Genomic DNA, 27773 nt, shown 5'->3' with positions numbered 1-27773 from the left:
ACGCCAAAGCTAACTTGTTTGTTACACAAGCCTGTTGTATGTTTAAGCTTAAACATAGTATATTATACATGTATTCGCTAAACTGATGTTGTTGCTATGTTAAATTATGCGCGATTTTTATGCACATTTGTGATACTGCATTAAATGTAATGGAAATACTTTCGTAATATAAAAGTTTTCGGGCCCTTGCTTTTAATTAAATCAAACATTTACAACATATTTTTAAAAACGTAAATTTATTTGAATAAATTGATCCTATTTCTAATAGCGCTTGTATGTGTATTGTCCCAGCACTGGTTACATATATATATAAAGTGTTACATCCTCTTGCTCCAGGCTATATGAGAGAGAGAAAAAAGAACGAGCGAAAGATAAAAATGCAGGATATACCTAAAGTAAGATTTTGAATAACTTCAAAGTTATTTTGATATTGGAAAATGTTTTAGTTATATTATTTTTATTTACTTTGTTTACTTACTCATCTTATTTATTACTTTTATTATTTACTCGTCTGGCTTTCTGTTTAATCCCATCTGTCGAGTTGTATGGAATAAGCGTACTCTTATAATAGCATGATTCAACCATCTCGAGAAAAGGATTACTCTTTACCAAAAGACACCGTGCGTTGGTTTATAGAAGACGCGATATCAACAGTTGGCCTTAGAGGTAACAGGGACAAGCTGCCACTGAAATGGATTCTCATGGGAAAAAGAAAAGGGTCGCTAGCGCTATCTAAAGAACACCTCGGGTAAGATGAGAGAATTGAAGATGGGCTCACGTAATAGTTATCAGTTGAGTGGGTGAGTGACAGTTTGACGTTGGTTGGAAGGGGAAGTTCCCGACCCAACGATGTTGAGGGTAATAAATTGTTCTCCTCTTACTAAAATACTTCCTCAGTGGATCTCCAGCGGTGACGCAGCTTCCGTCTATTTCAGTTGCATAAGGATGGGCTAATCCCCATTTTTACAGCTGTTACAAGCTCAGCTGCGGAAAAGTATTATTTTCCGCCAGTTTCATTACTGTTGGATGAACACAGACTATTTAAGAAAATTAATGTCTTACAGGATATGGTGTTATAATAAGCTGTTTTTTGAATCCTGAAGCTAATACGTACATCTTCTTTGACATTTAGCAATGGAGTGAACACGTTTGTTTTTAAAACTGCTATTAACGAAGCTTTTTTATTATTTTAATTTCCAAGTAGATAACTTAGTCTATTATTTTATGCGTATGCTGTGTAAAAATATGTTGTTCATTTTCGGGAAAAAATTAAATAAGCTATTAAATCGCGTGTTTATTTTTTTTAATATTGAAAGTTAATGATTTGTAAAAGCAGTAATAACACGGCACATTCAAGTACCTTTGTTTAGCGCAGGTGGGAATAAATGAATTTTAACGCCTTATCTGCCGTGTGGCGCATCCGTGGTTCACGGCATATTTATTTTTGGGGGCTACGTGTTCCACCGATGGGTCACAGCAACAGTCCCATTACCTTTTCTGCAGTTTTATACGAGAATATAAATTTCTTTGGCCTCTACATCATTATGCTTAAATTGATGCCAAATTACAAACATATATAATTTCATAAATGTATTTTTTATTACTTGTAAAAATGTGCAAACTTCTAAAATTTCGAAAATAATATTCGTTTTGTTTTCTCATTGGTGTTTTCTATAAAATGGTGTTTAAAAATACATGGATATGTGCTGCAATGTTCTGGAAAGCATAAAGTACTGTTCAAAAGTAAATAAAATTGATATAAAATACGATATTGCAGCCTCTACATAATAACTTGCAATTATTTGTTTTCAAACTTATGAAACAAAAATATACTTAGTTATTTGAGATTCGTAATTATCTAAAATAAACGTTATAGAGAAATATGATGTAAGTGTACAAAATAAATCCCTAATTATGCATGCATATCCAGGATACGCACATTTAGTAGCATATACATGAACCAAATAACAAAAATTCCATTTTGAAAATAATAGTTGCGTATTTTCTGATGATTTGGGAAGTAATCTGGCTCGCTTATGCAATAATAATATGGTCTGCTCATGCAATTTACCTTTATGCGTTTTGACAGTCAACATGTTAAGAAACAAGACAAGATAAATGTCTTTCGAAATCACGGCAATTAAATCTATACTCACTGCTAGGTTCTCTTATGTTATTTAATAAGCCAAGAATAGGAAAGGCCTTAAACATAGTTATTGTTCATGAATACGAGAAACCAATGTTCTGGCTGACTCTTTTATTCTAATTGTTAATTAAATTATGTAATCAGTGTATTAAAATAGGTCTATAGAAGGTAAATATTTTTAAAATAAATCAAAATAATAATTATATGCTTAAAAGAAATTTTCGTCTTTTGGAAAAGGAGGAAGCAATGTAAAGCAAATCTTACAGCAATTTTTCAGATTCTCTCGAATTTTGGGAAAAGCTTCGAAATAATACCTGATTTATAATGTTTGCAAGACTAGAATGATGGTAAGGCTTAAAAGTATGTTTCGCAACACATGTTGCATAGAAACTCGTTTTTGAGCACTGCTTTATGTTGACTAGACAGTAAAGCGAATATTTTAAGTGCTGTAACAAAAGTTTAAATGACAAAAGAAACAAAAATCAGAAATATTTGTCATTTTGTCTAAAGATAATATATGATTTGACAGCCTCATCGGTATTTTTGATCTTTAAAGAAAATGACTGTTATAAAGATTCCTTTGTTATATCAGTATTCTCAAACTGCTTGCATTATTGAGTCAAAACGCTCGAATAAATATAGATTGATATCTTATTTCATGACTGTTTATTCCTTCATAACTTACTTATCCAATTTTTTTTATCAGCTGTGCTTAAAGAATTTTCAGAAATTTTAAAAACGAAATTTTTTAACCATAGATGAAGCAAAGTTTGCAGTTTATGTAATCATCAAAGACATCTGTAATACTTGTGTTGAAAACTAGAAATTCCTGCCTTCATCCCTGAAAATTACTTTAACCTTTCCTGTACGAATTTTATTACCATTTCACAATATAAACATTTGTGACCTCTCATAATTCACATTCCCTCTTTCTGTGAACGAAACTACAAGATTATAATCAATGACAGTAAGATTTTGGGGGTATTTTAAAAACTAGGGCCCTAATCTCTCGCAGGCTTATAAGCTATGCAATATTCAGAGCCTTGATTGCACGTTCTATCAGTGAAAAAGGTAGTGTTAAATGTTGAAAATAACTTAACTTAAAATTGTTTCTTAGTCTTACAACTATATTTTTATTAATATTTTTTAAATGTTACAAACACGAAAAATAAAAGTATGAAGCCATAAGAAACCTTAAGTTGCTTTTGAAATTTTAAATATTACAAATTTTAAGCATTTTTGTTAACGCATGTAAGAAATGGCTTGAGATGTGAGTGTCAAATCGCAAAAAATGTATGCTCTTTTTCCCAAAATTAAGCAGATAGCAATAAATTTGACATAATGCAAAAATTATTTGCTCAATCGACCCTAAGATGCTGCAAAATGCTACACAGCTGAATTCTTTATGTGTTCAAATTAAAAGTTAACTGTGTAAATTTAGCTGCCAAATAACCGGCAAAAATACCTGCCAAATATTTCTAACAATTTAATACATGTTTGTACAAATGAAAGTAAATAAATTGTTGTATTTCGATAGTAAGATGGGAAATTCTGTATTATGTTTGGTATAGTATGCAGTGAGGAATCAGTAGTCTTCAGTTGTATTCAAAACTACGGAGGCCATTATTCCTTGCAATGGGTTATAATAAAAGACATTGTCGAATTAAATGCTGAAACCTAAATTTTATTTGACAAAGATGGGAAATTACTGTCTTAAATATATAGAAGAAAAGAGAGCTGGTATTTAATACAAGTTTAATACATTACAATTAAGTTATATGAAAAACAGTGTGATAGTACAAGTTAAAAGAAAGCAGTTTCAGTTTGTGGGCTAGAAATTGCTTTCATGCGTAAGATTCTCAAGTATATTCAGTCATTTCTACTGCGAGTCTGAAACCTATTTCACATAAGCCGTTTCAACTCATGGATTTCCATTCTATATACTCAGTAACTTAACTTATTAAATGCGCATGATATTTATAATGCATAAATTTACGTAAAATTAGAAATGATACATTATCAAAAAATGTGTTATTATTTTCTCTTCACATATTCAGATCGTGCTTTTTTATTCCTTCACTTCTAAAATTTTAGATTTTCATTTTCATTCATTATGTTTTTCGTCTTTGGAAATTGCTTTCTCAAGATATATTAAATTTTTCATTAAATTCCGTCAGAACCTGACTCTCACAGACTAATACGTTAAATACAGCATTCTTCCGAAGGTAACTGTTGTTCATTTGCTTAATTTCTATGTTAATAATCCATAGTCGCAGTTTTTGTGAGAATACAAAAATATTATTGCATTTTTCTTTATATAAGGTGCATATGAATTTCCTAGTTTTAAGCTCCTCTAAAATATGAGGCTAGTTCATGCCGTGCGCCCCCAGAAGGTACAACACGTTCTAGGTAACGGAGGTATAAAGATATCCAGGTATCGCGCAAATGTAAGTTCTTTTCTAAAATTAAGCAGACAGCAGTAAATTCGACACCGTCCAGTCACCAACAGCATTCAAGGCGACCATAAAAGATACAACCACCGTAGTAAGATAGATAACGGGTTAAAGCTAACGCCGGAAACGTTTGGTTTGGTTTGGTTTGGTTTATTTAATTGCGGCAAAGCACACTAGGGCTTTGCCTAAAGGGAGGGATGCCTTCGTGGAGGACTTTCTAAGGGAAACTGGTTCTGCCGGAAACGTAATGGCCTAGCAAAAGAGGCAGAGGCGGGAATAAGAGCAAAACAGTTGGACATATCATGACTAGTAGCACATATAAAAGAGAATTAACAGCAGTGGGTGAAAAAGATCCGCAGAGCCACTATTCGCGCTGCATACGTAAATAATGCAGCGAAACATCTGATCTCCAACACAGAATTCTGCACTTGTGACCGAGCTGACAATCCGGAGTAAGCCTTTCTCTTAATAAGTGACATACATTTATAACTTTTATCAACAAATACTTAAGCTTGTTGTAAATTTCATATAAAGTATAGACTTCCGGTAAGCAGGGTAAGAAAAATAATACAAAAACTAGCTCACCTTATCTGAAGACATAGGTGCAATACACTATGATAATATATTTTATTCCATATTTAAGGTAGTATAGTCAACTCATGAGCAATTAAACATTAAACAACCATCAAACTGCAAATATTTCTAACAATGGTTCGCATAAGACTGCATGCATTAAGATATATTATACCACATGAGTATATCAAAGTTTGTATCATAAATAATTAGTGTAATAAAATGTGTTAGTTCATAAGACGTAAATTTTTCAAAGATTCCATTGCAAGGATAGTTTTAAACGAAAACGTGCGTCTCAATACGTAATGTATATATATTAGGAACTATCAGTATTTTAGTTTAAAATAACACGCCGAATAACGATTATTGGATTGATTAAACAATAACAATCAACGATCGTGTTTAGAGATCCTACTAACATCCATCGGTCTCATAGAATCAAATGAAAAATTCCATGTAAACTTCTTTGAGATATTTTTAAGAGCATTTATTAAGATTATTAGCATTCATTGGCACTAGTGTAGCGACATATCTGATGCGGTTTCAATCGGCAAGTATCTTTAGTACAAAAATATGTTCAGTTTACCTCATCAAATCAGGTGGGTCCTAACAAAAAACAACAACTGTCATTGCCCTATAATAGTAAGTAATAACTGTTGGAGTGAAACCCAAGGATTTTATGGACACAGATATATTATATAAGAGTAATTAAATGATTTTCAAAAAACGTGAAGTCCGTAGAACACGCTGATTCCATACTATTGATATTTTCTATTTCAAGGCATTGATTTAAAAGCTCTGCATTGATTCGTGACCATTAGCGCCGATCAAATGAAAATCTGTATATGAAAATAACTGCACAGCTGTTGCAGTTTACAAACTGCTATTTAAAGGCTGGATAAGACAGTCTGCGCAGTTAGAGTATTTTTCATAACATACAATTTATTGCAATATGCCATTAAAATATCTAGTTCTTACCAGCATATTGTCATATTAAAGACGTTGAGTTCAATGGTATTGTGCTGAGTGCGTGTTTCTCCATGTGTCCAAGGGTAGGTATATTTGTTTCCGATTGCAGGGCAAATGTTAAGGCATCAGTTCAGATAACATTGGAATATTGACCCTTATGTTCAAGTCGCATGTTGATAACATCATTTTAATCTTTCTCCTGTGGCCTAAGCTTTCAAAGGAACGAAGCTTCATGCTTCAATATAAATCTTTTAATATTAAGCGTTGGTTTCACTACATTAGCAAACATCGATATCCCTACTCTTGTGGTAGAAAATGTTGGAAAAGTCAGTACAGTTGGATATCGATTGCATGTGGGAAATAAATGGTCTTAGGAGGAAAAATGTGACCTTATGACAGTCTGAAACAAATTTACAAAGAATTGCTTTACTTAATAGGAATTACTTTCATAAAACAAACGTTCCACAAAAAGAAAGCAACGGTTTATTTAATAGACAACCCCACGTTAAAACTTTCCTTTGAGCATTAACTAATTAATATTAGGTGCAACCGAATCTTTCATCCTAAGCCTAATCTGCATAACTCTTAAGAAGCAAATCGCTTTGGGTTGCATATGCTAATATCTACATTGTCCCCACACCAATAGCAACGGTAAACATCCGTGAATTTAGAATTTGCATTAGCTACTAAACTTTTGGAAAGCAGTGAATTAAATCTTCCTTGCCGCTGTCTTAGCTGGAGAGCTGCCACTGCAAAATTTAACTTTATCTTATAAAAATCAGTATTCAGGTACCAGATATGTAAAGGAATGATTAAGAAGCAGTCACATCTTTTCTTTAGACACACTCCCTCTTCTGACACATTCATGATGGTAATTTCGCTGTGTGACAAGAACATCCCATTGTCTTTATTTAGAGATCCTACTAACATCCATCAATTTCCTAGAATTAAATTAAAAATTCCGTGTAATCTTCTTTGAGATGTTTTTAAGAACATTTTTTAAGACTAAGCATTCATTGGCACAAGTGTAGCAGCTACTCCGAGATACATTGAAATTCTGTCTTAAAATTCCATTGCTTCTTAAATGCAAAATGTATTTCGTCATATGGCCTCGAAAGATAAGACAGTTAAAATGAACCGTGTAATCTTCTTTCATGAACGAAAGTTAGATCTAATTGAGAAGCTTGAAAGTAGCTTGTGCTGCACACGCTTGAGAGATTTATGAAGTGAAAACGAAAATAGTTTCGGTCATCTGTAAAAATTGGAAACAAAAACCTTAAACGTTTGCATTGAAATAGAGCGTAGGTGGCACTTGTTCTATATGTGTTATCAGAAGAAGACAAAGACAAAAAAAATTATAAAAGTTGGTATGTAAATAAGTTATTTATCAACATGCGGATGATGCTGTTTTTCCAGGAGAGCTAAAATTATGAAAAAACTGCTAAGCACCCGTGTTTAAAATTCCAAGCAAATAAATAATAAAGCGCTGTAGCATTTTTAAAACCACCAGTACATTGTTAACGAAATAACTTGCTGTGAATCCCCGAAGTGCTGGCATGGTATGGAATGGACGAATAACTAAATGATCTTAGACTAAAATGGGTTTAAAAACATATAAATGACCTCATTAAACAGAAGCCTCAGTTTACTTAAATTTTCTAACTCTTTATGCTACTTGGCTTTTCAATCGGGCTGTTTTGTAACGTTACTTGACTTTTAAACCGTGTTACATTTTCTCTTATAAGCATTAAATAAGAGTTCATTGCTGCAAGCTAGTTATGAGATAAATTTCAGTTTTCTTTGGTGAATCAAGAGTGTTTGAATACAGTTTGTAAAGAATAAATGAATAAAATATTTTTAAATGAGAAAAAATATGAAATATGCTTTTATTTAAAATTTATAAAATGTTTAATGACTATAGTTGACTATAGTAGTTATAAACTATGTAATAAATTATGTAATAATTTATTGCATAGTTTGATGAAAACGGGAGATTAAATAGTTCCCTTTATAAAAGTCATCAACAATTTTATAATGCAAATAATGAAAACGTGGGTGCCCTTGATAAATTTCTGAAGACTACCCGTTTTCGAGGCCAGCCTTGTAAAATAGGTATTATAATAATCTATGATAATTTTAATGAGCCTAGTTTGTGTAATTTCTCGGTTTCGGTCACTAATTAATTATAACACAGATGAAGAAACACGTTTATTGTTTTTCAAACGCTAAATTTGTTAATTAATAATAGAAAAATTAAATACAAGCGCTTTTCCGAAGGACAGAACACCATTGCGTCTGAGATAAAATATTTTGTTTCGAACATTGGCAACACGTTTTTAAAAAGTTGTTGCTGAGTTTATTAATTAACTTTGAAAGATTAATATATTTCTCTTTGCCGAATGGGAGCACATTTTGTATCGTCAGAACTAAAAGGGTGGGGGATGATGATTCTCCATTCCCAGAATTTGGCGGCTGGGTTCCCTAATCGCCAGTCGCCCTTTAAAATGGGAAGTATATAAGGTATTTCTCCGCCTTCTTAATGTAGTGGTCAGACGCTCGACGCGAATTAGAGAGGCCCGTGGTTCAAGTCCCGGCGAGGGCATTGCTCATTTTTCATCTGTATCATTTTCATTTTTCATCACCAGCTTCGAAATAACCTAATGTCTGTACAGTGGCGCCCGAACTAAAAGGATGGTGGATGATGATTGTCCACACCCAGGATTTGGCGATTGGGTCCCCTAAAAACCCCACTCGCTCTTTCAAACGGGGGATATATAAGGTAGTTCTCCCACATTCTTAGCATGCCTTCGTAGTGCAGTTGTCTGCACGCTGGGCGCGTATTCCAGAGGTCCGTGGTTCGATTCCCGTCGAGGGCATTGCTCATTTTTCATCTCTTCTGCCTCGAAATAGCCTAATTTCTCTACAAGTTTTGGAAATAGAAATAAATGAGAATTTCCACATTGTGAATAAGTATGTTTTTTAATTAATATATGGATCACGTTGACATTCTGAGTGATTTTAAAACCAAGAAAAGAAGCATTATTAAACATACATTGAATAAGAGGGTACTAACACTTCTTTTATATAACTGCGCCAAAATTTTAACAGAAAATTTTATTTTAATGATAAAATAAAATTAAAAAAAAAAGGGGGGGTTCTAACTTCTAAATGCATAGCTCTTTTTACCTGGGAGATAAACCCTTGGACAGAGCTTGAGGAATTTATGGAAAGAAAATCCCTTACCTCGTGTCAAAGACTTGTTCTGCAGAAAGTGCAACGAATTTATGATAGCGGGTAAATTTTTCGTTTCCGTAAAAAAGTGAATCTGCAGACGTTTGATATTCTGATTGATTAATCAAATACGGGGAACGTAAATTGTCACTTGTTTCTTTGTTCTCAGCTAAACTTGGATTCAAAGAGAAAGTTTTTCCCTGTCACATTGCGTGGGAGAGTTAGAATTATGCTAGACTAGAAGAGAAACACGCTAATGTGACAATCAAAATCGTAAAAAACAACCTTATATTTAGCGTAGGTATAATGAAACACTCAATCGATTTCGAGGGCAGCTAAAGGTCCCTCCTCATCAGGAGAAAGAAATACATAGAAAGAAGAAAATAGGAATCACAGAAACACGTGGTGCTTATCAGCACTGCACGTGGATATAACTAGATTTTTAATCAGAGTTGCACTGGCCGCCTACTTTTACTGAGCCAGGCTGTCTGATCAAGCATAAAGAAATATTAGCGAAGTTAAAATAGGGAGCGAGGGCCAAATGCACATTACGCTCAAAATCTGAACTTCAAATAATGGAAAGCAACCACTGAACGGATTTTTATACCCTCTGGTAGTACCAAGTGCGAGGAGGTAACGCCATCTATCGGCAAAAATAATTGAATTAAGACAGTAGAATTTTAAAGGCATTAGGAAGGACTGGATTGGACTTCAAATCATTAACTAAACTTTCTAAATCTTTGTGAATGTGAAAAGCCTCAAGAAAATCCAATTCGCCTATGGAAGAAGCCTTTTGGATGATTTTTGCAGACCCAAAATCAAAATTATGGTTAAAAGTCCAGCTATGATACGCTATTGAAGACTTGTTAATTTCCCCTTTTTTGACATAAGATTCATGTTCCTTGATACGAAACTTCAACGCTCTTTTTGTTTGGCCAATATATCTTAAACCACACTGACATGATATACTATAAATTCCCCAAGAATTCAAGACAGAAACGCAATCTTTTAGAATCGAAGGGTGAATTTTATTAATAGGGCAGAAATCGACTTGAAAATTGAATTTCTGGAGAATCCGTGCAATTTTATAGCTAACAGAAGGATAAAATGGAAGCACGACAAGGTCATTGATATTATTTCTAACAGTAGAATGTCTTCTTTGATGGGAATCTGAAAATTTTTTGACGGCTTTATCAATAATCACGGGAGAAAATCCACGGTCAATCGCAACTGCTCTCAAATAATTAAGTTCATTGGTAAGCAAAGATTCAGAGGAACAAACTTTTAGCGCGCGGAAAACATAATAGAATTATATTTGCAGCGGTTCGTGGTCAGAAAGTTTTTGGGTCCTTTTTGATTTCATCTCTACATATCCTCAATTATAATTTCCTCCATATTCTGTTACTATTCATAGCATTCTGTTTATTCTCATTAGTGACGTTATAACCATTTTTTTAGTTAAAATATTATCTCACTTCAATTAAATATGTAAGCCCCTCCTTCAGAAAATAAGAGCAGTGTGCTGAAGAAAAGAATGGTCTTTTTTTATCATTCCGTGAAGTAATACATTATATTATTCTGAGTTTTTAAGTGAAAATATAATTCCAGCCGTAGACCCAAATAAGTAGTAGTTTAGTGTTTTATTTTATTATTTACCATTAATTTAAAAATTCATTAAATTCTTATTTATCTTTTTACATTTTATTGAATTGTTATTTAATAATAAATCAATTTTACTCTTTTATTTATTTAATTTTATCCCGCCTCCTGTCTTCCATAGCTCTCCGGCGCTTCTAATTTTCTATAAATAAATCTATTTGGTCAGAAAACATTTTTACTTTGAAACTTGTTTCTTGATTTAAAATAAAGGTACTCAAGAGTGTCTCAAAAGTACACTTGCTAACCAATTTTGGAAGTGAATCATTTATCTTTGTAAATATGGTGAGCTATCAGAAACGGTGTGATTTGTGTAAGTAAGAAAGGTTGTGATCTCGTTAGGTCATACATAAAGCAACATCCTTGGTACTCTGTTATTATTAAAACAGACAGAAAAGCAATTTTTCAAATAACTCTGTTCAGAGCGAAGAAAAAATTTGCCTCTTGAATAGTCATTTGGTTTTATATGGCGCCCGTAGCTTGTTCTAGTGTAATATATTATCACTTAAAGTGAGTGTTTATACTGAAAACCACAATTGAAGTAACTCTTGCCGCTGAAGAAATATTTATTTTGAGTATTACGGAGTATTTCGAAAGTATTTTAAATTTATTTTGAAGTACTTTAGAAGTATTTTTGCCTGATACTATTTTCATAGTACATTTTAAGCATAAAATTACTTTAACTGCATCAGATAAATTAGCAAAATCAACTAACTTAAATATGCGGTAAATTCCGTTTGCCATAGTTATAAAGTTTTAACTTTTACAGCAGAGATGACCATATGTTTCACATATATATATATCTAAACTGCTAGTCATACAAAATGCAATACTATGAAGGAAGCATCCAAACAGCATGAAACTTGCATAATATGTATAACGTTATGGAATATGCAAATGAATACGTGTTCAGCTCACGCCTACATCATGGGCGACCGCAGAGCTCCTTAAAATTCTTATATAAAGAGAGATCCGTCCATAAAAAGGCATATTGTGTACCATTCGTACAGAACGTATAACAAAAAGAACGGCACCCTGATCTTCACGCTACGTAATACTATTTCTTAGAAAATACTTAGCGTGAAGATCAGGGTGCCGTTCTTTTTGTTATACATTCGTAATACTATTTCTTAGAAAATACTTGCGGCCCACCAGCGGCCGAGCGGTAAAGTCGCTGAACGCTGGTAGTTCAGTCCGAGGTTCGAATCCCGCGAACGGGCTGGCTGCATGGGTGTTTTCGTGGTTTTCCCCATGTGTAACGTGTATACGAGCCAGTTTCCCTTAGAAAGTCATCCACGAAGACATCCCTCCCCTTAGGCAGATAGCCCTAGTGTGCTTTGCCATAATAAATACACACACTTAGAAAATACTATTGAATATTCTGCTGTGATTGTACATAGCCGCACTAATGATCCCTTCATTTTTGCCTCTGCTTACGATCCTGCTTCCAATCTTATTACTGATCGAGATTTAGATATTCTCATAAACAGCACTGTACCTATTTTCATAGCTGAGGACTTCAATTCAATACATTCAATGTGAAATGCACGTACGACGATTGCAAACGAAATAACACTGACAAATTTTGTCAAGCATAATGGTATAAAAGTCTACCCACTAGATGCCATTATACCGACATCTCAGAAATACTGGACATAGTTATAAAAATGTATTTCAAACCTCATATTTTTAATTTTTAAATGAACACAATTCAGATCACTTACCTGTAAAATTTATCGTACGCGAATTCGAGCAAAAGCATCATCCCCCGAGAAAAATTATTAATTTGGAAAAAATTTAAATGCATTTAGAAACTTCAAATGACAATCCTCGGCTCTCTAATATAGCAGAAATTGAAGTTGAAATTCACAAAATGAATACTCGTATCAGAAATGCTATTAATAATGCCACAAGGACGCAAGATTCTCGCAGCATTTTGCCTATTTATATACTTAATAAAATTAAAGAAAAACTAGAGCAGCAAAAACTTGGAGAAGAACGGGAGCTCTTCTGATAAATGAGTTCTAAATAGAAAAATCAGAGAAGTTAATCAACTTTTGACAGATTACCGTTCCGACAAGTGGGATGATTTATCGGATAGCATGGAATGCACTCCAAATCTTACTTGGAAAATTGAAAAATCCCTCCGGAACACAAATCTTCCCAGTATAGGACCATTAAATACTTCTAGAGGTACTGTCTATGTAGAATAAAATATAGCTGAAGTTACGGCGCAATCATTCACCTTTGAAAAAACACCTCTCAATCAAACCCAAATTTCGATTCTGACGTAGAAAAAGAAGTCGAAAAACTCCTTGCTCAACTTCCGGAACGCACTGGGATTAATCATGTTTCTTCCTCCTCTCTATTAAAGTGCAAAAAATCAGTTAAAACCTTAATATGAAAAACGCACAAAGCTTTGATCTCATCTCATATGAAACTATTTAAGAACTGTACTGGAGATATATTGTTTGAATCATTCTTCTAAATGCATTCCTTAGACTTAATTACTATCCGCAACAATGAAATCGTTCCATTATAACTACTTTTCTAAAGCCTGGGAAAAACCCTAAAGATGCTTTATCCTACCGGCCTATCAGCCTACTACACTGCATGGGCAACATTTTCGAAAACGTGCTTCAAAAGCATCGTGTCCGTCATATTGAAAAACATAACCCACTCAGCTCTGAGTAATACGGATTCCGACTAAGTCAGAGATAATTAAATGATGCTGAATTCACCAGATAGTTAATGCTACTGAATTCACAGCTGAAGCCTATACTATTGCTTCTTAGATATGGAAAAGATTCTTCTTAGATATGGATATCTTCTTAAATATGGATTCTTTGACTTCTGGCTTCACCAAACAAGCTACAAAGCTCCCTACAAATTTCATAGGACTTATTTGTTCTAACATTTCAGGCTAATATTGCTTTTACCTGAATTACTAAGAAAAACATCTGTAAAAGTGGTGAGCCTTAAGGAAATATCTTGGGTCCATGCTTTTTTAATATCTATACAAATGATACGCCAACTCCTTTGAACACCCAAACAGTAAAATGAGCCGATGATACTGTCATTCTTAGTAAGTCACTGAAACCAAAGCTCGCAGTAAAAAATCTTGAACTTGCTATGAACAACATTTCCACTTTTGCAAAATCTCGCGAATTAAATTAAGTCCAAGTAAATGCAATATGTTTCGGCAGCATCGAAAAAATGCTCTGGTTTCCATCAATATAAAGATTAATGAACTTCCTCTCCCTAAAGTTAATAATGTAAAATATCTCGGAATATACACACTTTTGCAAAAATATCAAAGCACCATGAAGGAAGTGTTTGTCTTTGATGAAATTGAATATGTGTATAGCTCATACACGGATAATAAAATGTTTAAAAAATCAAGGTCATAGTACCTATTCACGGCTCACAATCAGATATTGGGTGTTCAAATTAGTAGCTGGTCGAACCGCCTCTGGATGCAATGCATGCTTCAATTCATAGAGGCAAGAAGTGGTTGAGGTTCCTAATGTCATCCTGCGACACATTCTGCCAGGCATTCATCAATTGTCGCTCCAGATCTGCGATATTTTGTGGTGCCTGAATCTGGCGGCCTACCATGTCCCAGAAATGCTCGATTGGTGAAAAGTCTGGTCTTGCTGGCCAAGGAAGAGTATCAACCGCACGGAGACTGTCCAGAGATATGGGAGCGGTATGTGGCCTGGCATTATCTTGTTGGAAAATGGTCCCAGGGTGACGTGCCATGAAGGGTAATGCAACGGGCCGCAGGAAGGTATCAACATATCGTTGAGCTGTTAAAGATGTACGGAAGATAACTAAAGATGACTTGCTGTCATGAGAAATAGCGCCCCACGCCAACACACCAGGAGTTATGGCTGTATGCCTTTGGAAAACAAATGCTGATTGGGACCACTGGCCCCGTCTTCTCCAGACAGGAACACAGTGGTCATCTGCTTCAAGTGTGAAGCGGGATTCATCGCTGAACACTTGAAGCAGAACATAATGATCGGCTGCAACACCACTCCAGACGACTCCGCCGGTGTTGTGGGGTCAAAGGCAAACGTTTTAAAGGCCTCTGTGAGCGTAACCCAGCTTCAGAACAAGCGCCGTGGGATGGTGGACAGTACCACGGGAGGTATATACGTGGCTGTAGCGCGTTGAATAGTCGAAAATGATACCGTTGGGGCGGTTCGGGCCTGGCAAGCAGTCATCCTATCTTGCCTCGCATTTGTGCTCCTTGGCCTTCTAAAGCCTTCATTTCGTCGGCAATTTCCTTGTAGCAACCGTTGCTGCCAACATCTTTGCACAGCAGTGTCTGCACGCTGCAGGTGGCGGCCTATTGCTCGCTATGACTACCCAGCTTCACGCAACCCTACAATGCAACCAGGTTCGAAGTCGTTTAGTTGCAGCCACAAATATAGAATCATATAAACGATTCATCATTAAGCACCCACCAGCGGTCAAAACGATCTGCCAAATAATTAGGCAGGTCAACGACCTAGGGCAAGATATCTGCCAACCAAACTAGCGTCAATTAAGGCGTCTCATAAAGCAACCACAGTCAGCTTTCACTACCAAATCATCAACAGAATTCTGACAGTCTCTTATACTGACAATCAGCTGAATGCAACTTACAATATGTTTAAATTATGTGCTGCGCTTATAACATAACTGCACTGTAACATAACTGCAGACATAGCTGCTTACTGCGTACAGTGCTCACTTACGGCGTATAGAGCAAACTACTGACTATGAACAGACTGCTACCTGCATTGTGTCTCTGTAGTAGTTACAACGACTGAAATATCTATAGAAGTATTTCCTGGAATAACCACAGTTATTACAACAACTGCAAGTTATATATCAGTGTATAAGGTACTGTGCGCAGAGTAATTGGAACGCCCTGACAAATCGTGTACAGAACTTATCAACAGTGTACAGAGCTCAACACTGACTAATCACAGGTTACTACTTGCATGTCCATGCTAGTCCATGCTTAACTGAACAGTGTAAAACAAATGTGTATCCGACTTTGCATTGTGTAACCATTCTGTAAGCATTGTGTATATAACAAGCATTATGTATCTATTACAATACTAATATGCACTGTGTATTCTACAACATAGTGTTTCTCCTACAGTCATTGCCAGTACTGTATTACACAAACGCGTTATACAAACTATCTGCAATAAATATGCACCTCATTCTGCACTGAATTTGTCAAATTCTGCACATCTGCTGTATATAAAGCATATAATTACTATGCAACTATCTACATTGCGTGTGCATTACCTGCAATACCTTACAACCTGTTGTGTATCTGACTTTGCACTGTGCATTTGTTCTGTGAGCAATGTGTATATAAAAAGTACTGTGTACCTACTTTAATCCAATAAACACTGTGCATCTAATATAATATAAAATAAGCTCAGCGCATTCTATAACATAGTGTCTCCACTACAGTTATTGCCTGCACATCATATCTGTATTACTCAAACTATCTGTATTATATCTGCACTGTATCTGACATATGCATAATGTATAATTCATCTATATCTATCAAAATTGTATCTGCATTACCTGTATAATCTCATAGCTTCGCATAGAAATATATAGCTTGGCAACATAGAAATATATAGCTTGGCAACATGCATGGTGCTGCGTACTATAATTGTGTGTATACAATAGTATAGATTTTTTTTAATGTGTAAGTATAATTGTGTTTATATAATTGTGCACAATTGTGTTATATACCGTAGTATAGTGTTTTATTCTGCGTTTTAATACGTTAGTATAATTGTGTTTGCATAATTGTACACCATAACTGTGTTGTATATAGTAGTATAGTGTCTTATTTCGTTTGTACAATTGTGCGCAGTATAAATTCTAATATTTAATGCTTTACAAGCATAGTGTATCTGTTTTTACATTGTGTATCAATTCTGTAAGCATTATGTATATAAAAAGCGCTGCATATCTATTCAAATTAAATAAGTATTGTGTACCTGATATAATATATTGCATAATGTATTCTCCAGAGTAAAGTTTCATCTGTAATTACTATATCATCTAATAACAAAATTTAATATTCTACAGTGTGCCTGCATGCTTTATTTGCGCATTTTACATGTCATATGTGATCTAAATGTGTCTAAATGATCTAAATGTGTCTTTAGTGTAAGTGTATACTATATATTAGCTTAAATATGTTTCATTATAAGTATGTGTTTTACTTGTATAAGTGTGTGCAAACTAGTATCTAATTTCTATTTTTATATAATGTGCTTACATGTTTTATATGTGTTATATATGTGCTTTTATATGTGTTTTACAAGTGTTTTGTATGTATCTTTATATGTGCAATTGTATGTACTTGTATGTGTATGTATATGCTGTAATTAGTGTCTAACAGTGTCTAAAAACCAAGATGTAACAAATCATCCGCCTATCGATCAAAACTAATGTATTCCTAAGACGCCTCTGTATGGCCATGTACAATTACGTAAAATTCTTCAATAAACTCCCAAGGTGGCCTCATGAGGCTCCTGGGAGTTGCTGCCACTAGATAGGGGAGGGCGCGGGACATATGCCTGTTTACCTCTGTTAAACATCAGGCGTCCCCGTCCTCCGTCACCTGTCACCTGTCCGTAAGATCTTCGATATCGTCCTAATGTCATCTTTAGTTGCTTCTTTGCGGAGTTATAATAGCAGCAACTAAAAAAGATAAATTTTCTGCCTCTGTTACTGGTTTTATACTTTGCCAATTGCGCATTAGAAATGCGCGCTATGATCGCAATTCTTGTTCATTTTCCTTAGAACTTTGATCATTTGGATGCTCGATCATGATGCTTTCGCACACCAAATTTCGTCACAATCGCAAAAGACCTTCTTGGTGCTTCAATTTTTTTGGAAAAGAGTGTATTTTGGTACCAAGCATTGAACAAACTGGTTTTGCAATTCGCGCAGATTGCGAAGAGGTATCTTGGCAGCACAGATTTGGTTTTCCAGGTGGGACCATGACTTAAAAGTCACTGAAATGTTCCTCGAACCACTCCCTGACGATTCAATCCTTATGACATGGTGCATTATCCTGTTGGTAAATACCATCCCCCGCCCGAAATACTGTTGTCATGAATGGGTGAACCTGGTATGCAACGATGTTCGCGTAGCGCACAGACGTCAGGGATTGTTCTATGGGGATTATGGGTCCTAATGTGCTCCATGAAAACATTGCCCACACCATAATATCTCCCGCCACCGTTTTGTCTCCATCCAACTGTGCATCCGGCAGCAAGGTTTTCGTTTGGAAATCGGCGTATTAGCAAACGGCATTCGATGACCTGAAAATGTGATTCGTCAGACCATGCAATTTTCTTCCTTCTTCTAATGCCCATTTCCGATGCTTCTTGGCTCATTACAGCCGCAGCTGGCGATGACATGTTTCGGCCTCTGGCTGCGTAAGCCCATGCGCCGCATTATACGCTGCACAGTGTGTTGCACACTGTCTGGGTCGCCACTATTGCAGCTGGTGGTGATTTTGACTGTTGTAGTCTTCGGTCACAGCAAACAAAGCGTAGCAATCTCCGCTCTCTTCTGAAATCAGTGCGCTGTCGACGACACACCGCAGGCCGGCGACTTTGTCGTCTCACCATCCATACACCACTTTCGATATGGCTCACAACAACTGCACGTGAACAGCCCACTAAATGTGCCGTTTCTGATATTGATGTTCCCACTTGCTGAGCCATAACGATTTGGCCTTTATCGAAGTCTGGAATTTTGGATCTTTAGGGCTATACTGGTGTTCAGCAGGTAATTCTAGCCTGCTCTTACCAATTCCTTATTTAATCCTTTTTTGGGCCTGACGGTGAGGAATTCAGATAGAGAGTTTCTCCCAAAGAGGCTAATCTGAAGGGAAAGAGAAGCGAAGCTCGTTGCTTCTGTGTGGGAATTGCCTGGCTGAAGTTCACATCGACGGGAGGAAGGTCCATGCAACGCTGAGGGTCACGTGACGTGGATCGTCGAATCAGAAAACGATGGGGAGGGGCTTGGCAACTACTTCATAAGATCTTGTTGCAAGTACATGATAAAAAACAATACATGTTGCAAAATTAAATTAATTTGTAAAATGAAAAAAATATTAATTATTCACAACATCGAAAGTTGCACAGAGTTGCACAGTTAGATATTTGCAGACTATTTGGAGACAATGTCGCTCAGCCAGTCAGCTGCGTTATCGAAGTCTGATAAATGCATAGCTGCTTTATATAGTCTAACATCAGCCGCGCACGCGCAGTGGTTTTGCTCCTGGGCGAGCCCATAGTTATAAATGGAGGGTCGTCATAATGTAAAGGCTCTTTGGTATATATATACATCAAAGAGCCATTATATATAATTCAATTTAAATTGCTTTCATTACTTGAAAACAAAAACAACAAAAAAAAATCTTATATCATCTTCAAAATTCAGAGACAAACTCTACATTACCTTCGTAATATATAACAACTGGCACATCTTTTCAATTTTAAGTAATAAAAATACTTGAAAAGAGAGAGTATAATAAATAGATATCCATTGATCTTTACAGAAACATAAGTTTGTGGAAACTTATATTCTTATATTGTATAAATAAACTGAAGAAACAGAATCGGTTAAAAGTTGATTTAATATTTGATATCTGGATATAACGTTTCCCTAATAAACAAAAATATTCTAACAATCTTCAAGTAAAATTTGTTTCGTTTCAGATTTAGATTTACACTGAACGGAATATTATCCTGCTTATTTCTTTAATCTCCATGGCGTTGTTTTTGAGTTGGGCAATTGTTTGAATATTTTAGGAAAAACTTAGCTTACAAAATATTTTTAGTAAAATTATTTCACTTTTGTTTTCATTCTTCATATAATAATGTAAACTAGTGTATCTTTCACCTTAGATCTTTTCAGTTAGAAATTGACAAATATTGCTATATATTATTATTGATTAAATATTGTCGCTGAAAACTTGGTTAAGTTTTCTAGTTTTAAATATGCAATCTTTTTTCAGGTTGAGGAGTAGTAGTTCTGCGTGAAGATGCCCGCAGATTCCAAGGCCGACGCCAACGCCAAAGTCCCAATGATGGGCAGTTTAACAGAAGCTCCCAGACAAAATGTAAGACGACAAACATTTTTTAAAAATTTAAACTAAAATTCCCAAATTTTAATTTATTTTTAATATTGGTTTATATATATATACTATAAATACTGACAACACTATGCCTCATAACTACCAAAAATTTCTGTTTTGCCTTTAAAGACGACTTTAAACTAGAGGTCTTTAAAGAAGACCTTAATCTATGCTGAAACATTAAGTCAATAATATACGTTTCTTTTTATAAAAAAGAAAATTATACAAGCGTCCACCAAACCGCTACGCAAATATTTTTTTGTATTTTTCTCTTACAGGAAGATTTAAATCATAAATTATATGTGTGTAAAATTAAGTAATTTACACCATTGGATGATAATTCCTAAGGCCGAATAAATCACTATCGACCCAGCAACCACAAATCAAAGGAAGCAAAATTTGAAAAATGAGTTTAAGCGTATTGTAAGAAGATGTTTGCGCACGCAGATTTTCAATATCTTACCTGATGATAAAAGATTTAAATAAAAAAGGATAAAAATAATCAATTCTAATAAAAGATTTAAAGGATTGGATACGTGAGGGAAGTTGTTAAACTCTTCCACAATATTGCATTGACTTCCCCATTGAATGTGGGCAACTCAAAAGTGATATTGAAACAGCTATTCTTTGGGTTCTTAGATGATCGTAAATGACCATTTGTAAAGATTAACTTCTTTTAATAAATCAAAATATATACATAATTTTAGAATTATATTAATCTGAGCAATGAAAAGAGTGTGTACATGAACTTGTAAAACAGAAGGGAAAAGTTTCTTTTAACTGTCCCGAAAATTCGTGATTTAAAGTGCGCATGCGGTAGAGGGAGAAATCAGACTGTCAGAGTCAAGATTCTTTGTCTCGCATGCACTAGTATGGAGGTAAGAAAGGACTTTACTTCCTACCTCCACACACACAACATATATGCGCTAGAGGGAGAAGTCAGGACGTGACGTCAGCTTCGATGTTGAAGAAATGTGGAACTAAAAGTAAAACCCCACACACCTCCAAGCTGCAGGATTTTCAGCCTGAAGCTATTACTTTTGACAGTCAAAAACATACCCATGAACAATTACCTGTGCATATTAGAGGGCTAATCGCAGAACGAAATAAACTGCGAAAAAACTACCTGTAAAACAGAAACCGGTGCGAGCCACAGCTCAGCAAGTGGTGAATGAGTTTCTCGCTGCCGCAGAACAGCTAACTTCCGAAAAACTGTAGCCAGACGTTTGCGTAAAGAAGGACTCTACCCCCGCAGACCTCCTTTGTGTGTTCCATTGTGCAAAGAGTGTGAGCATCGCAAATGGACTGAGCAGGACTAGGCTTGCGTACTCTTGACACATGAGAATATTTTCAGTCTGACATCTGATTGTAGACAGTATGGACCAATATCCTGATCAATGATTGCACATCTCTACATGTGTTTGTAACTACGACTATGACCGACCAATGATACATTGATTAATTTCTACTGCCATATATTCATCTTTTACGTAGTGCTTTTGTAGATGACAAAGTGCTTCTGGTGATAAATTTCTTTTCATGGACGACAACGCACAATGTCATCAAACACCCCCTGATCAAGACTGTCTACACTAGAGCTTCTTAAACTTTTTTCAGTCGTGAACCTGTTTTACCATTGGGATTTTTTTTTGCGACCCCAGGACTCCATAACATTTACGAAAATTTTGGGGGATTCAATAATCATTGCGCAAATCCGACACACACGTGAGTGAAACTGTCAATTTTTTCACTTGTATTGTAATATACTATTACAGTTTTAGGTCATTAACTTTAATTTCTAATTTTAAGACATAGAACAATGTGAAAATTTTAAATGATTAACAGACGAAATGACAGTGTCACGTGTAAAGCTAGTAAAATGAGCGTTTATATTATAAAAAGAATGCGTCGAAACGTTTTCGTTTTCTCTTTGTCTGTATTGTCTTATCTTTATCTATTTTGAGATATAATGTGAAAAATATTTTGTAATTGTAAAATTATTATAATAAGTTAAAGAAATATCAAAACTGCTAAAACTTTTGGCGACCCCCTTGCTGCAGGTCCTGTGACTCACAGTTTAAGAAACTCTGGTCTAGTCTGCAAAAATATTCAACGCCTCGTATGACCAGCACGTTCTCTAAGCCCCTTTAAAAATCTGTAGGATGCTGTGGAAAGGCGACTTGTTGGTCGAAAATATTTTTCAATGTACAAGAATGCCATCATCCGTGCATTAACAGAGAAGTAGGATCAATTACCTCAACAGCTGCTGGGTAATGTCATGCTTACGACGGGTGGAAAGTTGCATTGGACTCCACGGTGGGCAAATCCTGTACTAACACCTTTTTCGAAGATATCTACTGTCGTTCATATGGATTTTCTCATTTCTCCGTATACAACATCAAAGGAATACTGTTTTACTTTTGGCTGTTTGAAAATTTTCTTTATTTCCCTGATCAAGAAATGTCGTTTAGCCTAATGTTCAAACAGTGTGACAACAATATTTTATTCTGTTTATCCTCAGGCCAGCTTAATGTTATGCTACTGCAGTTTGCGATCCGTTCGTAGCATTTGTCCAGCACTGTAAATACAAGAGGACTATTTCCGGCCAACGTGAATTCTGATCAATGAGACATAAAATATCACTGTGCCCTCTTTCGGAAGGAGGATTTATTTTCCCAACATTATCAATGTTTACAGTTTCCTAAGTTAGTGATGGTTTCTCTACAACGGTAGTCAGAGCTCTGTCAGATGTTTTCGCGACTGTTCGAGATGACAGTTTTACTATTTTTATGCATAGTAACGTATTCTTTGTTTTTCAAATTCTCATATAGCTACTGAATGAAGATTCATGGGCTAACTGCATACCCTTTCCTTATAATCATAAAGTGAATCTGTTTCGGTTACAGTTTCTCCTAGAATTTTGTATTTAAGAAAAATCAAATTATCAATTTATAAAAAAATTCCTTTTTCTAATTTTAAATCTCTTCTAACTTTATGTATTGTGCAATATTTGCATAAGTTATCTTTTAGTTTAGCATTTTGGAAATTGAATAATTTATTTTCTTTTTACTGAAACATTAATACATTCCACAGATGTTAAATCGCCAGTTTTTATCTGTAAACACGCAATTTTTCCGCGCTGGTATTAGATGATGAACTAATTGGACTTCACTCATCGATGTTTTTCCTCCCTATCCTCAGTAAAGGAACATCTTTGAGTGAACGTTTCTTACATTTGGAGTATCAAACAGGAAGTGCTTAATTTATTCAAAAAAGCTGCAATAACTTCAGTGGGATGATGGATATTTCCATCTCCGTGTTTTGATGCTACCCGAAATCCTAAACATGTTTGCTTAATGCAAATCTAAAAGCAATTTCACATCTACCTTGACTTAGTTAGGAATACCTTTTGAATATATAGCTGTGCTCTGACTTTCTAAAGTTGTTTCTTATTATTTTCCTTCGATTAAAATATTAGGAGTGTTTAGTGCCCCAATATAAATACATGGTTTTATTTGAAAATGTTGCGAAACGAATTATAGCGACAATAACATATTTATCGTGACCCTTTGTTTTTGCTTTTAACATTAGATTTTCCAAAGCTTTTAGGGCAGTTACAAGCTAAATAATTTGTTCTGTATAAGCAGCATTCCTTATTTTATGATTTTCTAAGTTACTTTAATTCTCTAACGTTTACCATTAGATGTAAAAAACATATCGCATTCTTTAACTAACTCAGATTTAAGCTATTTACTACTTAAGACACAATAATTAAGACACAATAATTTAGTATTTACTACTTTGCTGAACACTAATGTACGATGCAGATTTAGAATTATAAGAACAGATAATTTAATATATTTTATCCGCAAATATCAGTTGTTTTAAGGACAAGAAATCTGTTACGTTTTGTAAAAGTAATATTACCAATTAGTTGTCATACTTGACGCGAATTACAAATGCATTTTATTTCGTTGTCGCTGAGGCTTTCCAAACAAACTTGTGTGACAGGTTCCTTCAGAATTTTCAATTTTATTCCTTTATAATATTTTAAATTTTCTTCACTAATATAAACTAAAATACTAGGTGCATTTTCTCCCAGTAAATTAGAGAACATTTCTCCTTTAATAACTTCTGGGATCGTTTTTTATCCTAAACACTTGTTCTAAATCCAGAAAATTATATTCCAATACTGTGGTTTCGATGCAACAGGTATTATTAAAAATTTCAGAATTTGTACGATCGATGTTTCGTTTCCATATCGTATTCAGATATTTAAATTGGAATTCATTTCTTTTCCACTACTTTCAAAGTTTTTAAAAATGTTTATACATTATTCTAATTGTTCTTGGGCTTTCAGTGCTTCTAGTTTAATTTTTTTCAGCTTCTATCTTATTTTGCTCTTCTGATTTTAATCATTCTACCTTATCCTGCCGTGCATCAATTATCGATTGAAATAACTCTTTTATTTATTTTGGATCATGTATAAAAACTTTATATTATTCGTAATAAGAGGAACTAAATCTCGATTTTTAAATCTGGATTTACAACTTCGCCTAACTCTTCAGTGATCAGTCTAAGATCGTCCATAAACTTTATGAAACATTTTAGTGCAACAATAATAATAATTTCCTATCTTGGTAATCCGATTGATGAACGATAATCCAAACAGTAAAAAGTAATCAATAAGGTTACTCACAAATACCCAAATAGATTGAGACATCCAGGCGACTTGCTCCAGTCTGTTGTGGCATCTGATGTGGGTGGTTCTGAAATTCAACTTTTCTCTACAATAGAACAATTAGCCGTTCAACAGGAATAGTGGTTAGTGACTCTGACCTACCATACCAAAGGCCCTCGGACCCGTACCTCGAAGGTGCTATACTTTAAAATTGAGGGCGGAATTGAGCAACGTCGTACTATCGCCTGTATTGTGCCCAACAAAAGGGGCAAGCCTGATTCCTTGCCACGACTTTTGAATCCTTGCTCTGATTTCAGACAAGCGAGATTAGTCACAACAACAAAATAGAACAAAAAGGTTTTATTTACAATTATCTATGCATAAATGAATGTATTCCACAAGGCGCAAATTTCTCATATCTTAAAATTCCACAATAGATAGTTCAATGCAAAACTTTTATTTTAGGGAGCCTTGAAAATATGATATTCTCTCTTTTGAAGAGAAACATCTACTCATTTCTTTCGTTACATGTTAATATTTTGTTGCCAGATTGTGCACCTAACTAATACAGAGGTGCGTGTTGCACGACATTCTATGCACAATAAAGTCGTATTTAATCCAGAAATGCCATCACGGCTTGTTTTCATGGGTAATTACATTTTATTATCATTATCACACTATATATTATATATATCTTGATAAAACTATTACTGATTAAATCATACTTACAGACATGCACTCTAATATGAAGTAATTGTTAACCGATATATCTACGTAACTAGTGTAGAGGTATAGAGATTTCGCTGACGCGTTGTACAGTATCGTAGATATTTTAATTAGCATCTTATGATTAAAAAAATTATCTGTGTCATTAAACTTACTAACCTTTCTGGTTTTATCATTACTTTAGCCCATACTAAAATGGATGCGAATGAATCTTCTACTTATGCTGACGATCGCAGGTGTACTCATCGGCATCCTGGTGGGTTTCCTGGCTCGGATGGGAGAGTACAACGATGACGTGGTGGCTCTTGTCTCATTCCCAGGCGATATTCTAATGCGCATGTTAAAGATGCTTATTCTTCCTCTTATTATTTCATCCATGGTATCAGGTAAGCTTTTGTAGTGATGTAGACTACTAGGAGGTGCTGTAATGTGACAATCTACCTAAATATATATCTAGAAATCCTTTATCAATTTACATGTGTACAATATTTACTGTCCTGAATTCTTAGTGGTAGTACATTGCTAATTAAACCCTAGTAACAAGAACAATTAAATATTTCACTTACCCAATAACCCACATGTATGAGACTTGCGGAGACAAATTTCTTTTTCTAATCTCACATTTATTTTATCAAAAACACATTTTCTGGATTAAATATATAACACTTATCACACAGCACATAAAATATCAAAATATCATAACTTAGAACACAAAACGTGAGAACCTAAAAATGGAACAGTGGACGAATGCCGAAAAAGTGTCTATCATCGGACAAATTACAATCTACATATATACAGTCGAAATTTTCTCATGCTAATTACGTGCAGTTCACACATCCGTATTACACAGGCGCAAGCTCTTTTTTTTTTCACTTTACATTTTATTAACACACTGAAAAGCACCACGTGGAGACCGCTGACAATGCACTTTCTTGCGTCGAATATATATTGACACTTTACTTGAGATGTTTTAGAATGTTAGCATAGATTGAATTTCAACTAAGCATTTTCATCTAAATATTGCATCTTTTAGCTCTGCTTCCTTTTATGCAGATGAACGACGACACTCCATGTGCGAATATGCAAGAACGATGAAACTCCATCAGCGAGATATGCAGGGGCAAAGCCTCGCGCATCGTGCGGTCTCGCAGATGGCCAAGCAAGAGCAGGTAGGACACGGGCGAAAAAAAAGGAAGGAACTAGTCTGACCTGTGCATAAATATACACGTTCAGTTCCGCGATTAAGATTAATTTTGCCAGGATGACGAACTGCGTAGTGTGAGATATTTCTATTCTCACAGCTTTTATGCTTCAATCATTGCTATGAACAAGAACAAATTCTCTCAAGACAATTTACGTATACTGAAAGATATCTTTCGCTACGTTTCATCTATTTTGACGGATCATTTTCAGCAGTTAATCAGCAAAATTATCTGGTAATAAATAAAGCAGTAATCTCGCAATAGAATGCTTATTCCTTCGATCAATTTCAGAAGCACTTTTCTAGAGTATGTTGGTTAATATGAATTATTTCATGGATTTTGAAATGTTACATACTCAAATTACATTATAATCCACAATGGCATGACATTATTTTACACCAGGTTTTTAAAGAGCGAAGCATAGAATTTAAAGTGACCACGATATTTATTCTTTGTAAAGCATATTACATGTTATTGTTTAAAATTTGTATCTGCGATGGCAGACGTTTGGGTGATAAACACTTGTCCGACAAGAATATTTAAATTTTTTTAAACTGATATCCGTATTCGTTCGATTATGCGTATTTTAGATTCTTTTAGCGCTCCACGAAACATTTTATTAATAAAATTTTGCAAATCCAGTTTAAAATATAAGAGGTTTTTGCGCTGGATTGAAGTTCTTGAAATTCGGTAGCAGACACTTAGCCGACAAGACATTTAGCCGATAGGGGCACTTAGCCGACAGGACATTTAGCCGACACGGACATTTAGCCGACGAGGACACTTAGCCAACAAAACATTTAACCGACAGTGAGTCTTGCTCTTCCCAATGCTTTCAGGTTTCTAATACTTTCACATTTTATTCCTACTTCGCTTCAAGAGATTATGCTACATTCATTCCCTTATAAAGTCGTTTTGCTTCTTCCCTAATAAAATTTCCTTTTCCTGTCAG

General features: G+C 34.9%; 1 protein-coding gene across 3 annotated transcripts in view; it reads left to right on the top strand.

The window, feature by feature from the left end:
* Positions 1 to 27773, top strand: part of LOC118189235 (excitatory amino acid transporter-like) — a 172925-nt gene that overhangs the window by 108449 nt on the left and 36703 nt on the right. For all 3 annotated transcript variants that reach the window (XM_035359811.2, XM_035359809.2, XM_035359810.2), the window contains 2 exons: positions 20093 to 20197; positions 25804 to 26005. In XM_035359811.2, coding sequence (XP_035215702.1) covers positions 20120 to 20197; positions 25804 to 26005 — 280 coding nt within the window. In that variant the 5' untranslated portion in view covers positions 20093 to 20119. The remainder of the gene's footprint in view (positions 1 to 20092; positions 20198 to 25803; positions 26006 to 27773) is intronic.

The sequence above is a fragment of the Stegodyphus dumicola genome, chromosome 1 (assembly GCF_044657685.1).
Source record: "Stegodyphus dumicola isolate Sdum_Otavi_A_Nest chromosome 1, ASM4465768v1".
NCBI classification, from domain to species: Eukaryota; Metazoa; Arthropoda; class Arachnida; order Araneae; family Eresidae; genus Stegodyphus; species Stegodyphus dumicola.
Note: the sequence above shows the minus strand (reverse complement) of the source record. Positions and strands in the feature narration are given on the sequence as shown.